This window comes from Sparus aurata, chromosome 12 (assembly GCF_900880675.1).
Source record: "Sparus aurata chromosome 12, fSpaAur1.1, whole genome shotgun sequence".
Taxonomy (NCBI): Eukaryota; Metazoa; Chordata; class Actinopteri; order Spariformes; family Sparidae; genus Sparus; species Sparus aurata.
This window is the reverse complement of record NC_044198.1, coordinates 28,766,665-28,785,327: the sequence shown is the minus strand read 5'-3', so window position 1 is coordinate 28,785,327 and position 18,663 is coordinate 28,766,665. Positions and strand designations below refer to the sequence as shown.

The window sequence follows — 18,663 nt, the reverse complement described above, 5'->3', positions numbered from 1 at the left end:
CTCAGTAGTGAATCAAGTTTCCCTTTACTTTCCCTTGAACTGTCGAACCGGAAGCTCGCTCCAGCGTCTTCATCGTCAACAAGCATCATGGCGGAGCCGACGGTCCGTGTGTCTGGGATTGTTTTATCGTCTTTAATGTTCCAGCATGTTAACAGGGATTCAGACGTGGTGAGAAACACATTCATATGTCATTAAAGTGGAAGTTTGTCCAGTCTACCTGCCTGGCGGTGGTGTCAGGTTGAAGAGGATTTGCAAACTAGCACACAGAACAATTGTGTCCCATCGCTAAACGCACACTTTGAAGCCGATTAGCTCCTGATTAATTGTTAAATTGTGGAGTTTTCAGTCTGTGATTTGGGTCACAGTAGAAGCGTTGGTCGGTGAAGTGAAGGTAAACCTGTCAACACTGGATTTCTGCAACTTTTGGTGGTAACAGTCCTGCAACACCAGACTCCGTTCAAATATATTCATTTTTAACATGACATCGAATATTAACAAGTATACATCGCTTTTGAATCATGGCTGAATGTTTTTCTTTAAATCATGCTAACGTGCTGGTGAATTCGGCACAAGAATATACTAACCATCTTTTCTTACAAGAATCGAATTTGAACGTAATGAGCTGGCGCCCAGTTGGCGCCCACAACTGAGTTATGGTGGAAGCTCTGGAGTTCAGTATGTCCAGTGGATGTGGATGTGTGACGGACTGGTTTCATATGTTGGAACTAACTAACAAATATACTACAGAAATATCAAATACACTCTGGGATCAGTATTTCTCTGTTTATTCATATCGCTGTCATTTCATTCTTCTTCTTCTTCTTCTTCTTCTTCTTCTTCTTCTTCTTCAGGAAAGCTGTCACACTCTGTTGTCAGCTTGTTAAATGTGAATATTTTCTGGTTTCTTTCCTCTTCTGTGACAGAAGACATTTAAAGACTACACTGATGGACATTTTTTGGACAGTCTTTCATTCAGACCAGAACCATTAATAGATGACTCCAGAGAATAATCATTAGTTGCAGCCCTAACTGTGTTCACTCATACAGCTGCAGCTATGATTATCTTCATCACTGATCAGTATGCTGAGTATTTTTTGAGAAATGGTTTTATCCTTGAAACATTAAAAACTGTTGATGTCTTTAAATGTTTTGTTTTGTTCAACTAAAAGTCCGTCTGCAGTGTTTCATCATTCTCTATTTATTCTTTAATTTTATATAATTTCAGGTACCCATATTTTATTAAATTCTGTGCGTCAGTCTCCAAATCCATTTTTGTTTTTTTAATCACTTGTAAAACAAGTTATACTAATTATATTTTAATTAGTTTGAAAGGTGCTGTATAAAACAAAGGTGGATTAATTTTTAACATTATAATGCATTTTTCAAGTGCAGCTGCAGTGTTTTATTATTATTGTTCTTGTTATTATTATAATCTTTTTTTCACTATAATACATTTTATATATAGCAGTTTGTTATTTGTGTTTTAATATTTTTGCTTGAATAACTTTTCTGTCGATTTACCATTATCTATTAAATTGGAGTTTATGTTTAATCTTTTTAAATATTTTATATTTTTATTTTATCTTGTTTAGTTTAATGTTTCTTATTCTTTATGTAATGCACCTTCAATCGGTCTGTAAATTGCCTTGCAGGTAATACATACATGACACTGTCCACTGAAAATCATAAACACTGTGACCGACACGCAGCTCAGTGCAGAGTTAAATGGCTTTTAGACATGGCTGTCATCAATATCAGTCATGTTGAATAAATCAGACGTCAGTCAAAGTTGCATCAAGAGTCAAACACACACACACACACACACTGTAGTGTCCATAAAATAATCTGTAGTTGTGTGTCTGTGTGGTCTGTGCAGGAGGGTCTGATCCTCGGAGAGAGCAGGATTGAGGAGCAGGTCACCATCAGTGACTCGCAGGCTGATCACATTCACATCGAGGAGGTTTACAGTAAGTCAGACACGGACGCACACAGTAAAACATCCACACTGTCACATTATGACCATCTTTATTTCTTTTACAGATATCCAGAAGCACATCGCCTGCCACAAACTGAACGAGTGAGTACAGCTGGACAGGCGATAACGTCTTTAACCCCACCGACCCAGACTCCCTTACCAAATGAATGAATTTTAAGAGTTGTTGAGTTAAAACAAACTTTCGAACGTAGTGAAACTGTGTGTGTGACAGATTGTAACTGATTGTGTCCTTGTTGTAAATTCAGCATTAAATCTTTCAGCTGAAGTTGTTTGTCTCCTTGTAAAAAGTGTCAGTTTGTGGCAGCATGTCTGTACCAGCCTGTCTGTTTCTGTGTCTAAAGTGCTAAAGTCTTACCTGCCAACATTGATCAGCTGTTTGAACACACTGTTTACGCTGATTTCACCATTTACACTCCATTTATGAAAGAAGAATAAGGTGAAGTCCCAGCAGCTGTCACCAGATGTTTGTCTCGTCTTCATCTTTGTGTCTGCAGCTTCTACGACAACGTGGGAGACGTGAATGTGGACGCTGTGAAGAAAATCCTGGCAGAAAATAAGCAGGTAAAACTTCACACTGATAATCATTAGAGGAGCTGAACAGTGGATTTGAGGCGTCCAACTGATGTGTCGTGTGTTTACCACCTGGAGGAGAACCTGATTGGTTGGTACCGTCAGCGCAGGAACACGGACCAACAGATGACATTCAGGGAGAAGGTCGTCCATGAGAAGCTGAAAAGCGCTCTGTCCAACCCTCACATGATCTTTGTGCTGCTGACACCCAGCAAGGTGACATCTCCAGGTTCAACACACAGGATGGAGTACGCTGCCTTCATCTCCCGCAGCAGGTAACTAACGACAGCTGCTCACCTGTCCTATCATCCAATCAACACGCAAGACTTATCAGTGTGGTAGTGTGTTGTTGTAGGTCAGAGACTGTCTTCATTCAGTGTTCACAGTCATGAAACAACAACCTGCACCGTGATATTACTACATTTGCTGAAGTAACAGGTCACCCCTGTGTTACAGAGAGTCAATGAACTGTTGTGTTTCTCTGCTCCTCTGTGAAGGTGCTTCATGAACGTCCCTGTGCTGGTCAATAATCTGGGTTTACTGGAGCAGCTGGCGTACTGGAAGGTGTCGGCTCCGTTCTCTGCAGCAGGTTATAACCTCACCATGAAGAAACACAGGTATGGTCCTGCCTCGGTGAACAGGAGATTTACCTCTCGTCTGTGTGTTTCATCATGTGACTTGTCTTTTATCGCTCCAGTGCCAAGTTCTTCTCGTCCAACGGGCAGCTGAGAGACGTCAACGAAGTGAACAAAATGAACGAGTCGCTGCAGTCGGAGCTGCAGGTGAGCAGCAGCAGGAAGTGTGTTTGAACCTGTTTGCTGCTTCACACACACGGTGACTCAGCCTGTGTGTTTTGTGTTGGACAGAAAGCGTGCGGGGACGTGGAGGAGAGTGAACGTCTGGTTGAAACGCTGCAGGCGGATGTTTCAGCTCTGAGGAGACGACTAAGAGAGAAGAAGCAGAGCAGTGTAGGAAAAGGTTCGTTACTGAAAACAGTCGTTTGGTTAAACAAAAGAGACTAACAGAGTCGATGTAGTCGGGGAACAAAGCAGGAGCTGAGAGCATCTGTCCATTAATCATTAATGCAGCCTCTATGATGTGAAGATTGGCTGCTTTTCTCTTAATATTAAATATTGAATATTTGGGGTGTTGAACTGTTGGTCAGACTGGTCGAAACATTTGAATTTGTCAGTTTGGACAAAATTTCTCACCTTTTTCTTGGGAGTTTGCAGACTGATGAGGATTATTAATAATCACAGCAGTATCACCAAAGTCTCGTCCTCATGCATTCTAAGGTTTGAACAGTGTTGAGGCTAACAACTGTTTTCATTATCAATTATTTCCATGATTAATCATTAAGTCTATACTGCCCAAAATGAACCAACAGTCCGAAACCAAAAGACTCTTCATTTAGTGTCAGATATGACAAAGAAAAGAAAAGCTCAGAAGCTGAACCATAAAAAGTTTGGGAAATGAATGAAACGATAATTTATAGACTGAAAGTCTTTCGGAAACCTTCTTTTTTAATCACTTAATCATTTAAGAAGCTTTTAAAAGCATAAATGTAAAAAATAACCTTGTTCCTGGTTCTTAAATGTGATGAACTTCTGCTTTTCTTTGTCACATTAGAGCCACTAACAATTATTTACATTGTCATCAAATCAGCTGATTATTTTCATGAGTAAAAGATGAATTATTTTAGTCTTCAAATAAAATAAATGAAATGCTCAACAAAATGCTGGTGATTAATTTTGACTAATGACTAAATTAATTGAGGAATAGCTGCAGCAGAACATCTTCACAGTTAAGAAGCAGAAACATGACAATGTAATGAAACGATTATCAGAAATAGTTTGCAACTAATTTTCTTTAACACAGCTTATCTGTTAATGGACTAACAGTTGCAGCTCTAGTCTGGACTCAGGTGACTGTCACTGACTAGTTTTGATGCCAAAAATGGACAAATACAAATACCTGTAACTAGACGAGCAGGTTTTGGTAGTTTTCAGACGGTTTCTGTCTTTGAGTGAACACTCTGTGTCTGTCTGTAGCTTCAGATTCAGACGATTCACCCGAGCAGAGGAACCTGCTGCTCCACGAGGCCGTCAGAGCTCTGTTCGCCTGCTCGCCTTTGTTCCACACTCAGACGTTAACCCTCGAGGCGTTTCCCGTCCCCGCCGTCTGCTGCAGCGTTGAGCCGGATGAAGATGAGTCCATGGCGGACGCTCAGGAAACGCTGTCTCTGCTGTGTCCCAGCAGAACGAACTGTAGGAAAAGGCCGAGAGAGACGCAGCCGCTGAGGGAGAGGAAACGCACCAAGAGCAACTCATGATGTGAAAATAAGTTTCTGCTTTGTTTTCATGGATCTGCGTCTGGTTTTAACCTCCACTTTAACATGAAGCTGATTTTAATGTCACATCCACATGAAGATGAACGGTCATCTTGTTTCAAGATGTTTGTTAAAACTCTGTTGCTTTCATTTATTTAACTATTAAAAACACAACACTTTCTGTCATGTGGAAACAAGCAGAGGCTCTGCAGACACACTCGCAGCTGTGAGGCTGTCGGCTGAGATTCACTTGAGATATTTCAAGAGAAACTTGGATTGAGGTTTTGTTCCAAATCAAAGAGCCTTTTTGCACTTTGCTCTCTCATTTTATTCTGTTGTTGTGGTTGTGTACAATTATTATAATGTTCATATAATGAACGTCTTTTATAAAGTCCAACAGCATTCAAGTGTTATTGAAGCACAATATTAGGTTCTGGTCCTTTGTTCAATTACTTGAGTGAGAAAATTAAACTCATGGTTTCTTTACTTTCTTTCTGTTTTAATTGATTTTGGTTATTAAAATTAGATGTAACATTTCCAGCGTGTGTGTGAGAGCCGTAGCCACACTGTTAATATGATTGATGGAGGAGCTGGAGAAGTCTTAATTGGTTACATCTCAGATTGCTGTCCATTCAGGAAGAAAACACTTGTTGCCCCTGTGAACCAAAGACTGAAAGATGTACAGTTGTCTGGTTTATCTGAAGGGGCCTGAGCAGAAGTGCAGTCCCTCCAAATAAAGTCTAAACTATTAGACCGAAACATTTTCACACCTCGGTCATGACTAGAGACATTAATAGTAGTCTAGACTTTCTTGAAGTCTGTGATGAAGAGAGACGCATGAAGTATTGATCCTGTCTGAACTGGGTCATTAATCACACATATGATGTCAGTGAGTTTGTCATCAAACTCATGTAATATCAGACTGTAAATTAGAGATGCCACCTGTCCCGTTTTTCCCAGAATTGTTCTCTTTTTTCAACAGCTCCACAACAAACATAACATGATAAGATATTAGACACATTTTCTTATTTATTACTGATCAGAATATCACGTCACTGACCTTCTCATGCAATTCCCATGAGTGTGAATGACTCAGAATCAGCCTCAGAATCAGAATTCCTTTATTGGTCCTGCAAACGGGGATATCTGCGTGTCACAACAGCCTAATCAATAAACATGAATAAAAGTACAAAATAAACAATATATGATAAAAAGGATAAATAGAAATAGATTCTTACATACTGGGGCACTAGTACGCCCCTTTCTGTGACATCATCCCCATGAAGTCATCATTCACATTTAATTTAATTCATTTTATGGTAAAAGTACAGAACAGAAATCAATAACACTTGAGCTGAGGTGTCCAAATTACCTGAATGCACCTGATTACAATATTAAAGTAATGTAACTTGATTACATTCAGTTAGTTTTGGATTGATAACAAATGAAGACCAGAGAAATTAAATATTCATTTTAAAAAAGTAGCTTTTTGTGTATCCTGTTAACAAGTGTTTATCTGTGTTTGTTCTATTGATTTTTATCTTAACTTTTGACAAGAGAAGTTACAGTAAATATTATGCAGTTGAGTTTCTCCGGCAGGGATTCGAATTCAGGATAAAGTCAAATTCACTGAACGCAGAACTCTTCCTCTACAGACTGAGCTAAACAGCTTTGAAGGATTAGAGAATTCTCTGGTTGAAATGACGTAAACTAGGTCAAGTAAGTCCAGCCCACAGATTTTCTGACAAATCCAGGTGGTGCGGCCAAAAGGGGCGGTCTCTCTCGTTTCCCGCGTGAAAGTTGCGCATTTCCCTCCAAAAAGTTAGATGTGTATAAAAATGGCTGACTGATCGACACTCTGTTTGGAGCTGCTCTTCTCTGAGGACCCGAACACAGTGAGTAAACTGTTCTGTACGAACCTGCTTTATGTGTCAAGTTACTTATTGATCTCAAATAATAAGTCCAGGTGATGTTCCTTCATATATCAGCAGCTCCACATACCTTCATGCGCTGTCTAAGCCCAGCAAGTTCTACTTATGTGCAGGTTAAAATGGAGCCAGCCTCCCTCTCATGTTGGTGAGATTTGTTTCTACCTCAAATATTTCTGAAATAACTCTGAACAGAAGTTGAAGACGTCTAATTTAACTGTTAACTGTCAGGTAAATTCAGCTGGAACTTAATCCTTTAATTATAGCCAATTAAATCCTGATGGACATTGTGTTGTGTTCCATGCACCAAACTCCATTGTGATTTTGGTCGTTTTTATCTCTGCCATGTTAATTACATGAGTAACACACAGTTAACTGAACTTTGGTCACTATCTAAAAACAAGACGGTAGTTTGGGTAAAGTCGGCATTAAGTTTTTTAAATTCATTTATTATTTAGAATGAAATGAAAGCTGTTTAGCTAATGTTATACTGGTCAGTTCAAGTGTGTGGTTATGTTATGCTATGTTTGCTAGCTGACTTTAAAGTTGTTGCAGATGCACTGCAGGTTTAGAAACATGTTAGCAGCGGCTCAGCTGCATTTATTAACGGGTACTGACACTATAACGAGCTTATAAAGACGTCTGACTCATTTAATCGTGTTTTTACAGACAGGTGTGCAAGTTAGCTAACGTGTGTCTGTTGGAGAGTGTTAGCATGAAGGCATTATCCTGCTGTGCAATGTTAGCGTGATAATACTAGCATCTTACAGCTAAATATCTGAGTACAGCACAGTTAGCTAACAGGCTCCATGTGTTGTGTTTAATAATGTCTCAGTATGTTAGCATGTCAGCATTTAGAAGGTCATTTTGAGCAGCTAAAGTAGTTTAACACACAATATGCAGCCTCATTGTAGCCTGCACAGAATGGATTTAGTGTTTTTGTCTCAGTTCTGGTTTTATGTGTTATTTAAATCACTGCACTGACTCCCTGTGTGTCAAAAGATAGACTTTAAAATCATGTTACTCGTCTTTAAAGCACTAAATGTTCTCAGGATTCAATACATATGGTTTACTTTTGGTTTACCTTTAAAAAACACATTTATTAAATCAGATTATAGTAGATTTTACAGTGCAGGTGATGTGAGACTCCTGAAGTGATGTCATGCACATGGTTACAGACTGCTATATCATTCTTTATTATGAAATTATTATAATCCTGTAAGAAGTCACCTTTTTGCCAGATGTGTCTGTAATCTGTTTACATCTTCTTTCTCCTCTTTGACAAACACCACCCACCCAAACACCGTTCAGACCAACTACAGCCCCTCATGGCAAAGAACCCAAGGGGTCAAACTGGCCTCCTCATTCTCCAGATCCCAATCCAGTTGAGCATCTGTTGGATGCGTCAGAACCAACTCCCATCCACGTTGGGGCCTCCGTGGATCGTTCTTGGCTCTGACTGCATCCAGTGGAAGCTCAGTTGGATTGAGATCTGGGGAATCTGGAGGCCAGGTTGACACCTTGAGCTCTTTCCCACGTTCCCAGTATCGTTCCTGAGCAGTTTTTGCAGCGTTATAGGCGCGTTGTCCTGCTGGGGGGGCACTGCCATCAAGGAGTGCTGCTGCCATGAGGGGGTGTACTCGGCCTGCAGCTGTGTTTGGGTGACTGGTGTTTGTCAAAGAGACATCCACATGAATGCTAGGACTCATGGTTTCACAGCCGAACATGGCATTGGAACACAATGATGAATGTTTTTATTTCACCTGTCAATGGTTCTAATGTTGTCACTCTCAGTACATGTTAAATACTTTAGAATTAGATCAAATAACTGCATTTAGGCACTGTAACTAGACTTGTTAATATTTCCTCTCAGTAAAACAAAACCTGTTTAAATGACCTCCTCCTTTGAACCCTGTGGGTTTTGAGCTGGGACTTGTACATTTTAAATGGACAGCTTCATTTATGTAGATTCAAAATTAACATAAGCCTCAGCCTATTCGCCCAGCATGCCACTAATAAGGATCGTATTCAGTTTCTGAAGCGGTTCTTGTGGTCTCATTCATGGTAGAGGTGCAGCAAACTGAGCTCCAAACACTAGCAGAATGACCGGAGACATGTTCATTTCTGTCAGCCTGTGTAAGGTTTTGCTTGAACAGTTGTCCTTTGAGTGTATAAACTATGTTGAGCAGAGCTTGGTGTTAACATTGCATTCTTATTCGTGGTAGAAGTGCAGTGAAGTGAGAGCTACAACACCAGCAGAACTGAGCAGAAACTTGTTGTTTTGGAGGCCTCTTGGGACAAAAGTTCAGTGACAGTAATCCAGTTGTTAGTGGTCTGCCAGGCAAACCTGGTGTTATCATTGTAAGTTACAGGTTAACTTGACTGGACTTCAGCTATCTTCAATGGCAAATGCCCGAGTGCTGTCAATCAGAGCTGTAAGCTGTGTTTTCTATGAATGGCAGTAGTCTAGCCTTTGATCAGCTTTGGTATTGGTAATAGCGTATCCTACGAGCCCTTGTGTGATCCCACCAACTTACAGGCCCCTGTTGTTACACACCTATGGTATGGTAGAAGCGTGCACAAAGTGTACGTGTTTAGTTGGGCCTCGGCCTGGCTAGGGACATGCTCAGGGCCGCGGTAGAAGCTAGCCTGACGCCAACAAAGCAGTTCCGGTCTCTGCCCCCATCTGTCCATGGCGATCTCACTCGCGAGCTCAGTGCGTATGGACGCGATGCCTGTGCTTGAAGATAATGTTGAACTCTGTGATAAAACAAAATGAAGAAAAGAAAATTGCAGGAATTAATTTTCTTTGCCACTGCGTGCAACAGCATCCTGCTTGATAACACCATGCAGAGATCATTATAAAGCTGTTACAGGGCCCTCGGCCTCACTGCCCAGCAGACCACTAATAATGATCCGATTGTGTTGTGGTGACGTTTTTTGGTTTGGAAGCAGTTGTTGTGGTCATGCTCATGGTGGAATTGCAGCAAACTGGTTGCTACAAACAGCTTGAGCAGTTGTTAGTTTGTCTGCATCCTTCTGATTGTATAGAAGGTTTGTTTTGAGTTCAGGTACATCCTCTGAAAACCAACACACAAAAACCCCTAAAAACAAACAAAAACCTTTAAAAACAAACACACTAAACCCCTAAAAACAAACAAAAACCTCTAAAAACAAACACACAAAACCCCTAAAAACAAACACACTTAACCCCTAAAAACAAAGAAAAACCTTTAAAAACCAACACACAAATCCCCTAAAAACACACAAAACCTCTAAAAACAAACACACTGAACACCTAAAAACAAACACAAAACCCCTAAAAACAAACACACAAAACCCTAAAAACAAACACACAAAACCTCTAAAAACAAACACACAAAACCTCTAAAAAAACCCACAAAACCTCTAAAAACAAATAAGCAAACATAAAACCACACAAAAAAAGAGATATCAAACTACCACTGCTCCTCTTTCTCTTCCTGCAGGTGACGGACGAGCAGCTGAGACGAATAAGACGAGCCGCCACAGGACCTGAAGCAGGAAAACTGAGTATCTGTCTTCTGATGAAACTCCTTCAGGTGCTGCAGGTGTTTGTTGACTCTGGTTTCACCTGCTCAGACAGTGAGCACTGTTGTCTTTGCTGGTTATTTACATAATAAAACCTTTTTTTGAATTACACTCTATTGTGGTTTTTATAGATTTTTAAAGAACGTGTTGAGTCTTTTGATGGAGTCCAATGTCTCCACTCAGTGGCATTTTCAAAGCTTTAACTATATTTGATGTATACATTTTCTTTCTTCCATTACCTTCATTATCTATTCCTATTCTGGGAATGACTGATTTAGAAACCATGTGTTGTATAATAATGTCTGAGTAAGTTGGCCTCTCTCCATCTCTTATCACATGAATGAAGCTAACAGCAGCTGTGAGAGTTTATAACGTTTCACCAGCAGCTGATATGAAATATACCTGCAGTGCTGCCTGTGATGTCACCAAGCAGACAGATAAAAGCTCATGTTGAGCAGCTACAGTAGTTTATATGATCATTATGCAGCATCATTGTTACCTGCACTTTAAAATGGGGAGGGTTATTTAAAATGTTTGTTCTGATACAGTTACTTATTTAAAAATAGTCAGTAATGTAATTGAAGTAAAGCTGTCCACTCATCTAATTCATAACTGTTCACTGTGTATTTCAAATAAGTACATTAATTTAATACATTTTATTTATCTGTAGCTTATTATATTAGCATTTTTTCCCGTTCTGTCTTTCAGATGCTGTTTTAATGTCTTAATGTTTTAGTTTTGATTACTTTCTATGTCTCTGAATGGATCTCTGAATGAGGCTTTATTTGACTGAAGGTTTTTACATCTCAACCTTTAGATCTCTACACCTTGTTTTAAACCAAGTACTTATAAATATGAAATAGAAATCGGGACCTGAAATAAATCCAAAAGGCCTTTTAGTCAGGATAGTTCACAGGCTCCTCAGCTGCACCAGTAATGGTCACATTTTTCTCTGAATGCTTTTTTTCCACTCTCACTTCACCTGTTTGTTTTCAGCTAATTCAGTCTGAGTCTAAATATGCTCTCTGAACTTTAAATATTAATGTTCATGTTTTTAATGTGATCACAGCAAAGGAAAAAGTGTGTGTGCAGCTTGTGGTTTTACTCTATGAACAATTTGAACTTACAGAAACAATATGGTCCTGGCACAGATAGTGATCAGCCCTAATAATACAAAAAATCAATGAAAGTCTTTCAAGAATTTGATATTTTAATTTGGTCCTTGGATGTAGCAGCAGCACCCAATCACTAACAAACTTACGTTACAGCTGATCAAGTGGAGAGCAGTCAGGGGAAGAGAAAATGACAGTTGCAGCGAAAAGTTATCTCTGTGTTAGTTTGACAAACAGGAGTTGAGGTAATTGGTAAGTTCTTGTCTTGTGATCTGATTTTCAGGGTTTTTTTTGCTGTTTCTTTATGATTTTGCACATTTAGATGTGGCTTTGTTTCACAAACAATGTCTACATCTTTTGTTTTCCTCACACAAAAACTTTCAGAGAAAGGCAAATCCTCCCAGTCCAAAGAGCTTGGCAAAAAGGTTTTGTAGACTTGTCTGGTCAAAAAACATTTCCCCTTGGAGCTGTTGTGGTCAGGTGGGGATGGACTGAACCATTTGTTGGGTGGGGGTCTTTCCAACAGACTCCTCCATGGACGGGTCTTTGACTTTATGGTCCTCCAAGGCCCACTTTCTGTTTCGGGCAGCTGAAGGACACAAACGAGAACAGGGATGGTTGAGAATAAGCTGCTGATATAAACAAACAATTTTGGAAATGTTGTTTAAATCTGTATGATTATAGCCTGACCAGAACTGGACTTTTGAGGCCAGTACCAATATTGAGATGTGTTTGTTTATATCAGCCATAAGTACATTTTTTAAACATTGACAGTCTTGATACAAATACCGTAGACTTTATCCAGGCTAGTAGCAGGACTATGAACACAGAACTGAACCAGAACCAGAACCAGAACTGCTATCATAAATATGAGTAGATTTATTGCAGTGTTCATATTGTTTACAGACTTTTCTGACCCAGTTGGCTCCATGTTGGTTCTGGTGCCTTGTTGATAAGACGATATATTTCACTGAGCTTTAACACAAAACTACATGAGGTTTGACTTTAATTACAACAAACTGACAAACATCATGTGTGAGATTCTGACCCAGTTCAGACCAATCAGATCAATATTTCATCATCTCTCTTCAGTCACTGCCTGACAAAGTGTAACTGAAATAAGATTCCGTGTGGGCAAACCGGAAGAGGCGTGGCTTCGTCTCTGAGGCAGCGGCTCGAGATGTTTGGTGGTTGCCGTGGCAACATAAAACGTGAAACCTGTGAGTACAGGCTCGGGCTGATGTTGACGCTTCAAACGGCGACAGGTTAATCAGAAAGTTATCAAGTGTTCATGCTTAACACCTGAAGTCATTGTTATTGACAAATATGATCCACGACGATTTTCGAGTGGAGTGGATCGGACGGAGAGTGTCGGCCGGGTTCGGTTTGCCGGACAGCGGCGCGTTCGATGACCTCCTGAGCCGGGGAGATGGAGAAGAAGAGGAGAAGATTCTCCACTTTTTGAACGTTGTCTCTGAGGAGGAGTCCACATCACTTCTTATGTTTTTCAAGACTTTTAGAGAGGAAGAAATTGAAGTGGAAATTCCAGCGAGTGAGTGACAGTTAGCCTCACACAACGTTAACAAAACGAGCTAACGTTAGCAACCAACCGTCAGTGTGTAAGCTAGCCAGTGAGCATAGTTCTGTTGGAAAGACGTTAGCACACAATATCTGATTACAGTTTATTAATTCAGCAATAAGACATATAATGACACGCTAAAGTCGAACTGTTATCAATCAGCACATCGTAGAGTTTAGACACAGTCACTTTAATATGGACTTTGTATTTACGGTGCGGTACTTGCGCACGCGCTTTACAGAAATGAGCGCAATGTCTTTTGTACATACGGTAAAATCTTTGTTAAGCAGTGACTGAAGAGAGATGACAAAGTATTGATCCGGTCTGAACTGGGTCAGAATCTCACACATGATGTTTGTCAGTTTGGTGTAATTAAAGTCAAACCTCATGTAGTTTTGTGTTAAAGCTCAGTGACGTCACCAACACCAGCATGGAGCCAACTGGGCTCAGAAAAGGTCACAAAGATCAACATCACAATTAATCTGCTCATATTGACATCTGCAGTTCTGTGTGCGGAGAGCTGGTTCTGGTTCAGTTCTGTGAGCTGCTGGTATACAGGAGCAGCTGTGATGTCTTTATAATGATCAATTTGAAGTCTGATATTCATTTGTTTGATGACAAACTATCAAACTATCATATGTGTGAAGGATTCATGACACAATTCAAACAGGATCAATACTTTATCTGTGTCTCTTCATTCACTACCAGACCAGGTTTGATCAATAAGGTCCATGAGGGGACCGGACGGGGCGGAGCTCCAGCTCTCCATACTTCCATCCTCCTCATTTAGAGCTGTTGTCCTCATGATGGACACATTTCTCTCTCATTAACTTGCAGCAAAAGCACAATTACTCAATCAGTGTAAAAACAAGATGGCTGTCATCTCAGCTAAAACCTTATCCAGTCAGTTCAAGAGAAAAGGTGCAGAACCTCGTCAAAACTTATGTTTGAAACTTGTTCATTTATGCTTAAAAACATGTGTAGTTTGGTGTGGTCCATGCTGAAGGCTCGTAACCCGGCTGTGCTGCTGTTACGGTGGTCCAGTGAGATAGTTTACATTCCCAGTGTGAATGGAAGATTTGTGTTCTGCTAACCTGTCCTGTAAAGTCTTTTTGTTCTTCCAATGTAGAGAACTAAAACAGGGACATCTAGTCTATCAATCACACATGTGGTTTAACAGTTAGTGAAATGATGAATATCAATCTCCCTCTGAGATGTATAATCCATAAATGTCTTGCTCTGTGATCTGTCTGTGCAGGGGTTGTAGGCCCCTCACGTTTTGAACCCAAGCATGTTTTTTTTTGTTGTGTGTTTGGTGGAAGATACCAGTATAACTTGTAGAGTAGGGCATCTGATAAGTGGTGGTTCAGGGAAGATGAAACTGAGTATACCATCACTTTCAGTGATACTCCATTTCTCTGTATAATCTGTTTTAAGTTTTCCGCCTCTGCACTGGATGTTGTGACGAATAAGTCACTTTCTTTTGTTTGTTTGGGAGCATTTCTTTGCAGTGAAGTTTGTCTGTCCAGGTGGTTTTACATCTGTGTTCTTAAATAGAGAGGCCACCATTTCCTCAGTTCTGGACTTCATATCCATTTCCTCTTCACTTGTTGGATTTGGCCCTAAGGTACATTCTCTTCTGGGATGTAGTATGGTGTCTCTGTCTGTTGGTTTCAGAGTCCCATGGTTGTCTTTAGGTATCATGAGGAAATGTCTGCTGTCCTTGCCTCAGTCTAGAGACAGACCCAAGATGTAGCTCCTCTGTTTTATTTCAAACATCACCAGTAAAATAAACTGACAGAAATACAATGTTTACTTCTGGGACCTGAGTGTGTGTTAATAGGCTACATGAGAGATGAAGGTCTGGAAATTGATTGATATGTTGTAATGTGTGGTTAGTTAAACTGAATCTAAACACATGTTTATGAACTCAGACAGGAGGAAAAATAGAGACCCTGCAGATCCTGACAAGGAGGAGGAGAAGGAGGAGGAGGAGAAGGAGGAGAAGGAGGAGAAGGAGGAGGAAGAGAAGGAGGAGAAGGAGGAGGAGGAGGAGAAGGAGGAGGAGGACGCAAATGGACAGAGTCCCAGTCCTGTGAGATCAAACTTTCATTTGAAACTTCTTGTCTTTATTGCATTTAGGTTGTGATTGTGTTTGAAATCTTTTGTCGGTGTATTATCTATGGAGAGGAAAGAGATAATCATGTTTTTGGTTTTGGTTGATTTTGCATTTCCAGAAGATGGAGGTTCAAGTTGTCTATCACATTGAGCTTCATGTGGCGGTAAACGAACACCCAGAGAGGTTTCTGAAGTCCCGTGTCTTCTACTTTACCAGGAGCACAAAGGGTGAGATGACAGTTCAGTACCATTACAATCAAGCATGTTCAAGACTCTGCTGAAAATATGAACTATGAGGTGATTACGTGGTGTTTTAAATAGAGACCATTGTTGAACCACTGGACATGAATGAGGCCAGTGTCCTGATGCCCAGGCTATTAAAGGTTGGCATGTGTTATGGACAACGCCTTCTTGTGCAGCAGAGTAAGCTCGCCAATGTAAGTAAAATAAAACAGATTTTACAAGTGGTCAAAAGCAACCATCCATATTTACAGTCACTATATGTAACAGTGGCAAACAAATAATTTATGATTTACTGAAGAATTTAGACGAGGTGCATGTTTTCACTTTCTCTCTTGCCAGGTTGCTTTACCTGCGCTTACTGCTCAACAAATGGAGATGAGTGGTTCTAGAAGCAGGGCAGTTTCTCCTCAGGAGAACACTCTTCTCGAGTTAAATGGACAAGTTACTGTTCATGATGAGTTGCTCATCAGGATGTACAGCTTTCTCGAAGTGGTCAGCACAGCTCACCAGTCCCCTCAGATTCAAGGTCTGTTTCTTAAGATAGACTGCTCATCGTTTCATTTCAGGAAGTTATCAGTTTTTTTATACAACAAAAGGGGCAGTTTCTCTTCCAAATTTAATTTAAAGCTTGTTTAATAATAAACTGTTCAATCTGAAGATCATTCTTTTGTGTCACAGAGGTTACACTGCATATCCCTGAGCTAGATCTGGAGCCAGAGGTGGATGTACTGCTTTCTAATCCAGAGATGGTAGAGAAGTTGGAGCAGTGTGTGATGAACTGGCAGACTCAGATTACCATTGTCATTGAGGAGCAGCTAAACAAAAAGCCTCAGGTCTGTGTCTCGTCCTATATTCCTAATTTCAATCAGAATCAGTTTGGTGCACCACAGTTGAAGAACATAATCTCCGAGTGAAGGATTGAGGGTCGAGCCCTGCATTCACATGTAAAGTTGCTGCTGAAACGAATGAAATATCACCAAGAAATAGATTCCCTGTCAGTTCCAAATAAAATGATCTGGTAGAAGAAATCATTAAACATACACAGTGATATCCTGAGACCACCTTTTCGTTTTTCTCCAGGGGCCCGGGCCTTTGGCTGAGACAGTCTTCTGGCAGGAGCGTGCATCCATCCTGAGTGCTCTGAGTGAGCAACTTAAACGGCCTGTTGTAAAGAAGATCTTGGAGGTGATGACCAAAGCAGATGCGAGCATTGTTCAGACCCTGGAGGAAACGCTTGCTGAACTTTCCAAATACTTTGTGGAGGCGGATGAAATTAAAAGCTTCCTCCTCCTGATGGGAAGACACTTCACGGTGAACTAAATTCTTGTTGAATATTCTTTACATTGACTTCCTCTTTGCTCTGTTGTAAGTGGCTAGTACATTGTTGCACCATCTCCACCTTCACTTATCAGATGTACCATTGTATGTGTTAGAGTCTGGCAACTGAAGCAGATTTTGGTGTGATCCTGGAGGACATTCCTCCTCTGATGGAGTGCCTGCAGATTGTGTGGATGATCTCATGCCACTACAACACTGATGAACGTATGGTCCCTCTGATGGAGCGTATTGCCTGGCAGCTTTGTGAACGTGTGGATCACGTCATTGATGTCAACACGCTGTTCAAGTATGTGTGGATCCATTGAGGTCTTGTGTTGGAAATTTGGATTTTAGGTCGAATTCAGTCAGAATCCTTAATCAAAAAGGGAGTTTTGAGGTTTTAGTGTATCTTAATAATATACTGTGCTTTGGACAGAGAGAAGAGGGAAGTGGCCAAATCAAAGGTGCATGATGCTAAACAGGTTGTGGAGCAGTGGAAGACATCATACTTTGAGGTGCGTGCTGAAATTGAAGAATCAGGCAGGCATCCTCGCTGGGAATTCGACCGTAAAAGACTGTTTGAGAGGACAGATTACGTGGCTTCAGTCTGCCATGACCTCTACAATGTTTTGCAGGTCAGTGAACACACCTTTAATACTAAATCACTAAAATGTGTTAATGTGTTTAAAGCACCTCTGTTTTTAAAAGACGCCCCCCCCACATTTGTGTTGCAAAGATTCTGGATGAGTTCCATAACTTCTTTGGTCCGGAGCTGAAAGGCGTCACCGGGGAGCCAAAACACATCGATGAAGTGCTGCGCAGAGTGAACAGTTTGATTCTGCCGATCGAAGGCATCACTTTCAAACCATTCAACTTCTTTAAGATGAGCAGCTGGAAAATGATCATTCAAGACTTCTACAATAAAGTTCAGGTGAGTTGGACATCTAGGACACAGAAACTGTGAGTTTTAGATCAACACAACAATTAAAGCTTGGTTTTATCAGTATACTTACAGTCAGCTTGTACCAGTAAGATTACATATCTCAGTCATCAAGTTGATCCTCTTCCTACATGTGTCTGCTCAGGCTATTGAGGGAGAGGCAATCAGCTTCATTGATCAGTCTTTTAAGACACTGCGCTGTTCAGCCGCTGCCTTCGACATGCTTCAGAAGTTCAAACACATCCGCTCCAGAGAGGCCATCAACAAGCATCTGATGGGAAAGTTCAATGACATCCTGGCTCAGTATTGCAAAGAGGTACTGCACTGTGAAATGGAGGAAACGTGCTGGTTGACATCTGAATTTACTTGTCAAATAAAGTGATAAAATCTGATCAGTACAAACTTCAGTTGAAGAACAGTAAGCAAGAGTGTAAACTTTATGGAGTACCACAGTAATGAGTGAAATCATTAGTTAGCATGTTAGCACTTCTGGTTCCCTCCTCTTAGAAGTCTGTGAGTGTGTTGATGTGTTTTCAGTTAAATGTGTGTAAAAAGCTGTGTGTCACCTCAGGCTGAACATATTTACATGTTTTGTTCTCCAACATAAAATCATCATTAATGTCCCACAGTATAATCATGAAGCTCTTCATGTGTTAGAAACAGTTAGCGGTTGCTAACGAGTGTCTGAATGAGACTACAGAGGTTGTCGGGGACATTAAACGTCCTCACAGTGAACACGGAGACTCATCTACTCACTAGTCCGTCTTTACAGGCCACTTTAGTTACACACTGTTCTAACTCTGACTTTACAACTTGTACATTGATCAGTTTATAGAAAACCTGGATAGTAATTGTGCAGTAAGAGATTATTTTCTGTAACAATCCAATATCCAATTCAAAAATCCCAAAGAGGGAACCAGGGGCATGCTAACTTTTTGCTACAACAATACATATCTCCACA

The 18,663-nt window shown here is 40.5% G+C and overlaps 2 protein-coding genes across 5 annotated transcripts in view; both read left to right on the top strand.

The window, feature by feature from the left end:
• The first annotated feature begins 28 nt into the window (after positions 1 to 28).
• Positions 29 to 10,499, top strand: abraxas1 (abraxas 1, BRCA1 A complex subunit). Of its 3 annotated transcripts, XM_030435746.1 has the most exons (10): positions 29 to 168; positions 1,877 to 1,967; positions 2,041 to 2,077; positions 2,491 to 2,557; positions 2,645 to 2,841; positions 3,064 to 3,183; positions 3,264 to 3,348; positions 3,433 to 3,544; positions 4,618 to 4,899; positions 10,312 to 10,499. In XM_030435746.1, exons 1-9 carry the CDS (start codon positions 88 to 90, stop codon positions 4,896 to 4,898), a joined length of 1,071 nt encoding a protein of 356 aa, XP_030291606.1. In that variant the 5' UTR covers positions 29 to 87; the 3' UTR covers position 4,899; positions 10,312 to 10,499. The 3 variants fall into 3 exon arrangements, with proteins under 3 accessions (XP_030291606.1, XP_030291607.1, XP_030291605.1); XM_030435747.1 differs by lacking the exon at positions 10,312 to 10,499 and having other exon boundaries at positions 4,624 to 5,429; XM_030435745.1 differs by lacking the exon at positions 10,312 to 10,499 and having other exon boundaries at positions 4,618 to 5,429.
• A 2,186-nt stretch (positions 10,500 to 12,685) lies between these two features.
• The window catches only part of dnah10 (dynein axonemal heavy chain 10), a 32,611-nt gene continuing 26,633 nt past the window's right edge, over positions 12,686 to 18,663 (top strand). For both annotated transcript variants that reach the window (XM_030435694.1, XM_030435695.1), the window contains exons 1-11: positions 12,686 to 13,057; positions 15,019 to 15,179; positions 15,322 to 15,430; positions 15,524 to 15,639; positions 15,785 to 15,971; positions 16,124 to 16,278; positions 16,526 to 16,756; positions 16,879 to 17,069; positions 17,199 to 17,397; positions 17,499 to 17,693; positions 17,848 to 18,018. In XM_030435694.1, the coding sequence (XP_030291554.1) occupies positions 12,832 to 13,057; positions 15,019 to 15,179; positions 15,322 to 15,430; positions 15,524 to 15,639; positions 15,785 to 15,971; positions 16,124 to 16,278; positions 16,526 to 16,756; positions 16,879 to 17,069; positions 17,199 to 17,397; positions 17,499 to 17,693; positions 17,848 to 18,018 (1,941 nt within the window). In that variant the 5' untranslated portion in view covers positions 12,686 to 12,831. The remainder of the gene's footprint in view (positions 13,058 to 15,018; positions 15,180 to 15,321; positions 15,431 to 15,523; positions 15,640 to 15,784; positions 15,972 to 16,123; positions 16,279 to 16,525; positions 16,757 to 16,878; positions 17,070 to 17,198; positions 17,398 to 17,498; positions 17,694 to 17,847; positions 18,019 to 18,663) is intronic.

What these genes read in the sequence shown, in the direction of transcription:
- abraxas1 (XM_030435746.1), top strand. Translation starts at nt 88, where the DNA reads ATGGCGGAGCCGACGGTCCGTGTGTCTGGGATTGTTTTATCGTCTTTA. An exon ending in CGCTGCAGTCGGAGCTGCAG is followed by an intron (nt 3,349 to 3,432) that starts GTGAGCAGCAGC and finishes TGTGTTGGACAG; the next exon opens with AAAGCGTGCGGGGACGTGGA. An exon ending in GCAGAGCAGTGTAGGAAAAG is followed by an intron (nt 3,545 to 4,617) that starts GTTCGTTACTGA and finishes GTCTGTCTGTAG; the next exon opens with CTTCAGATTCAGACGATTCA.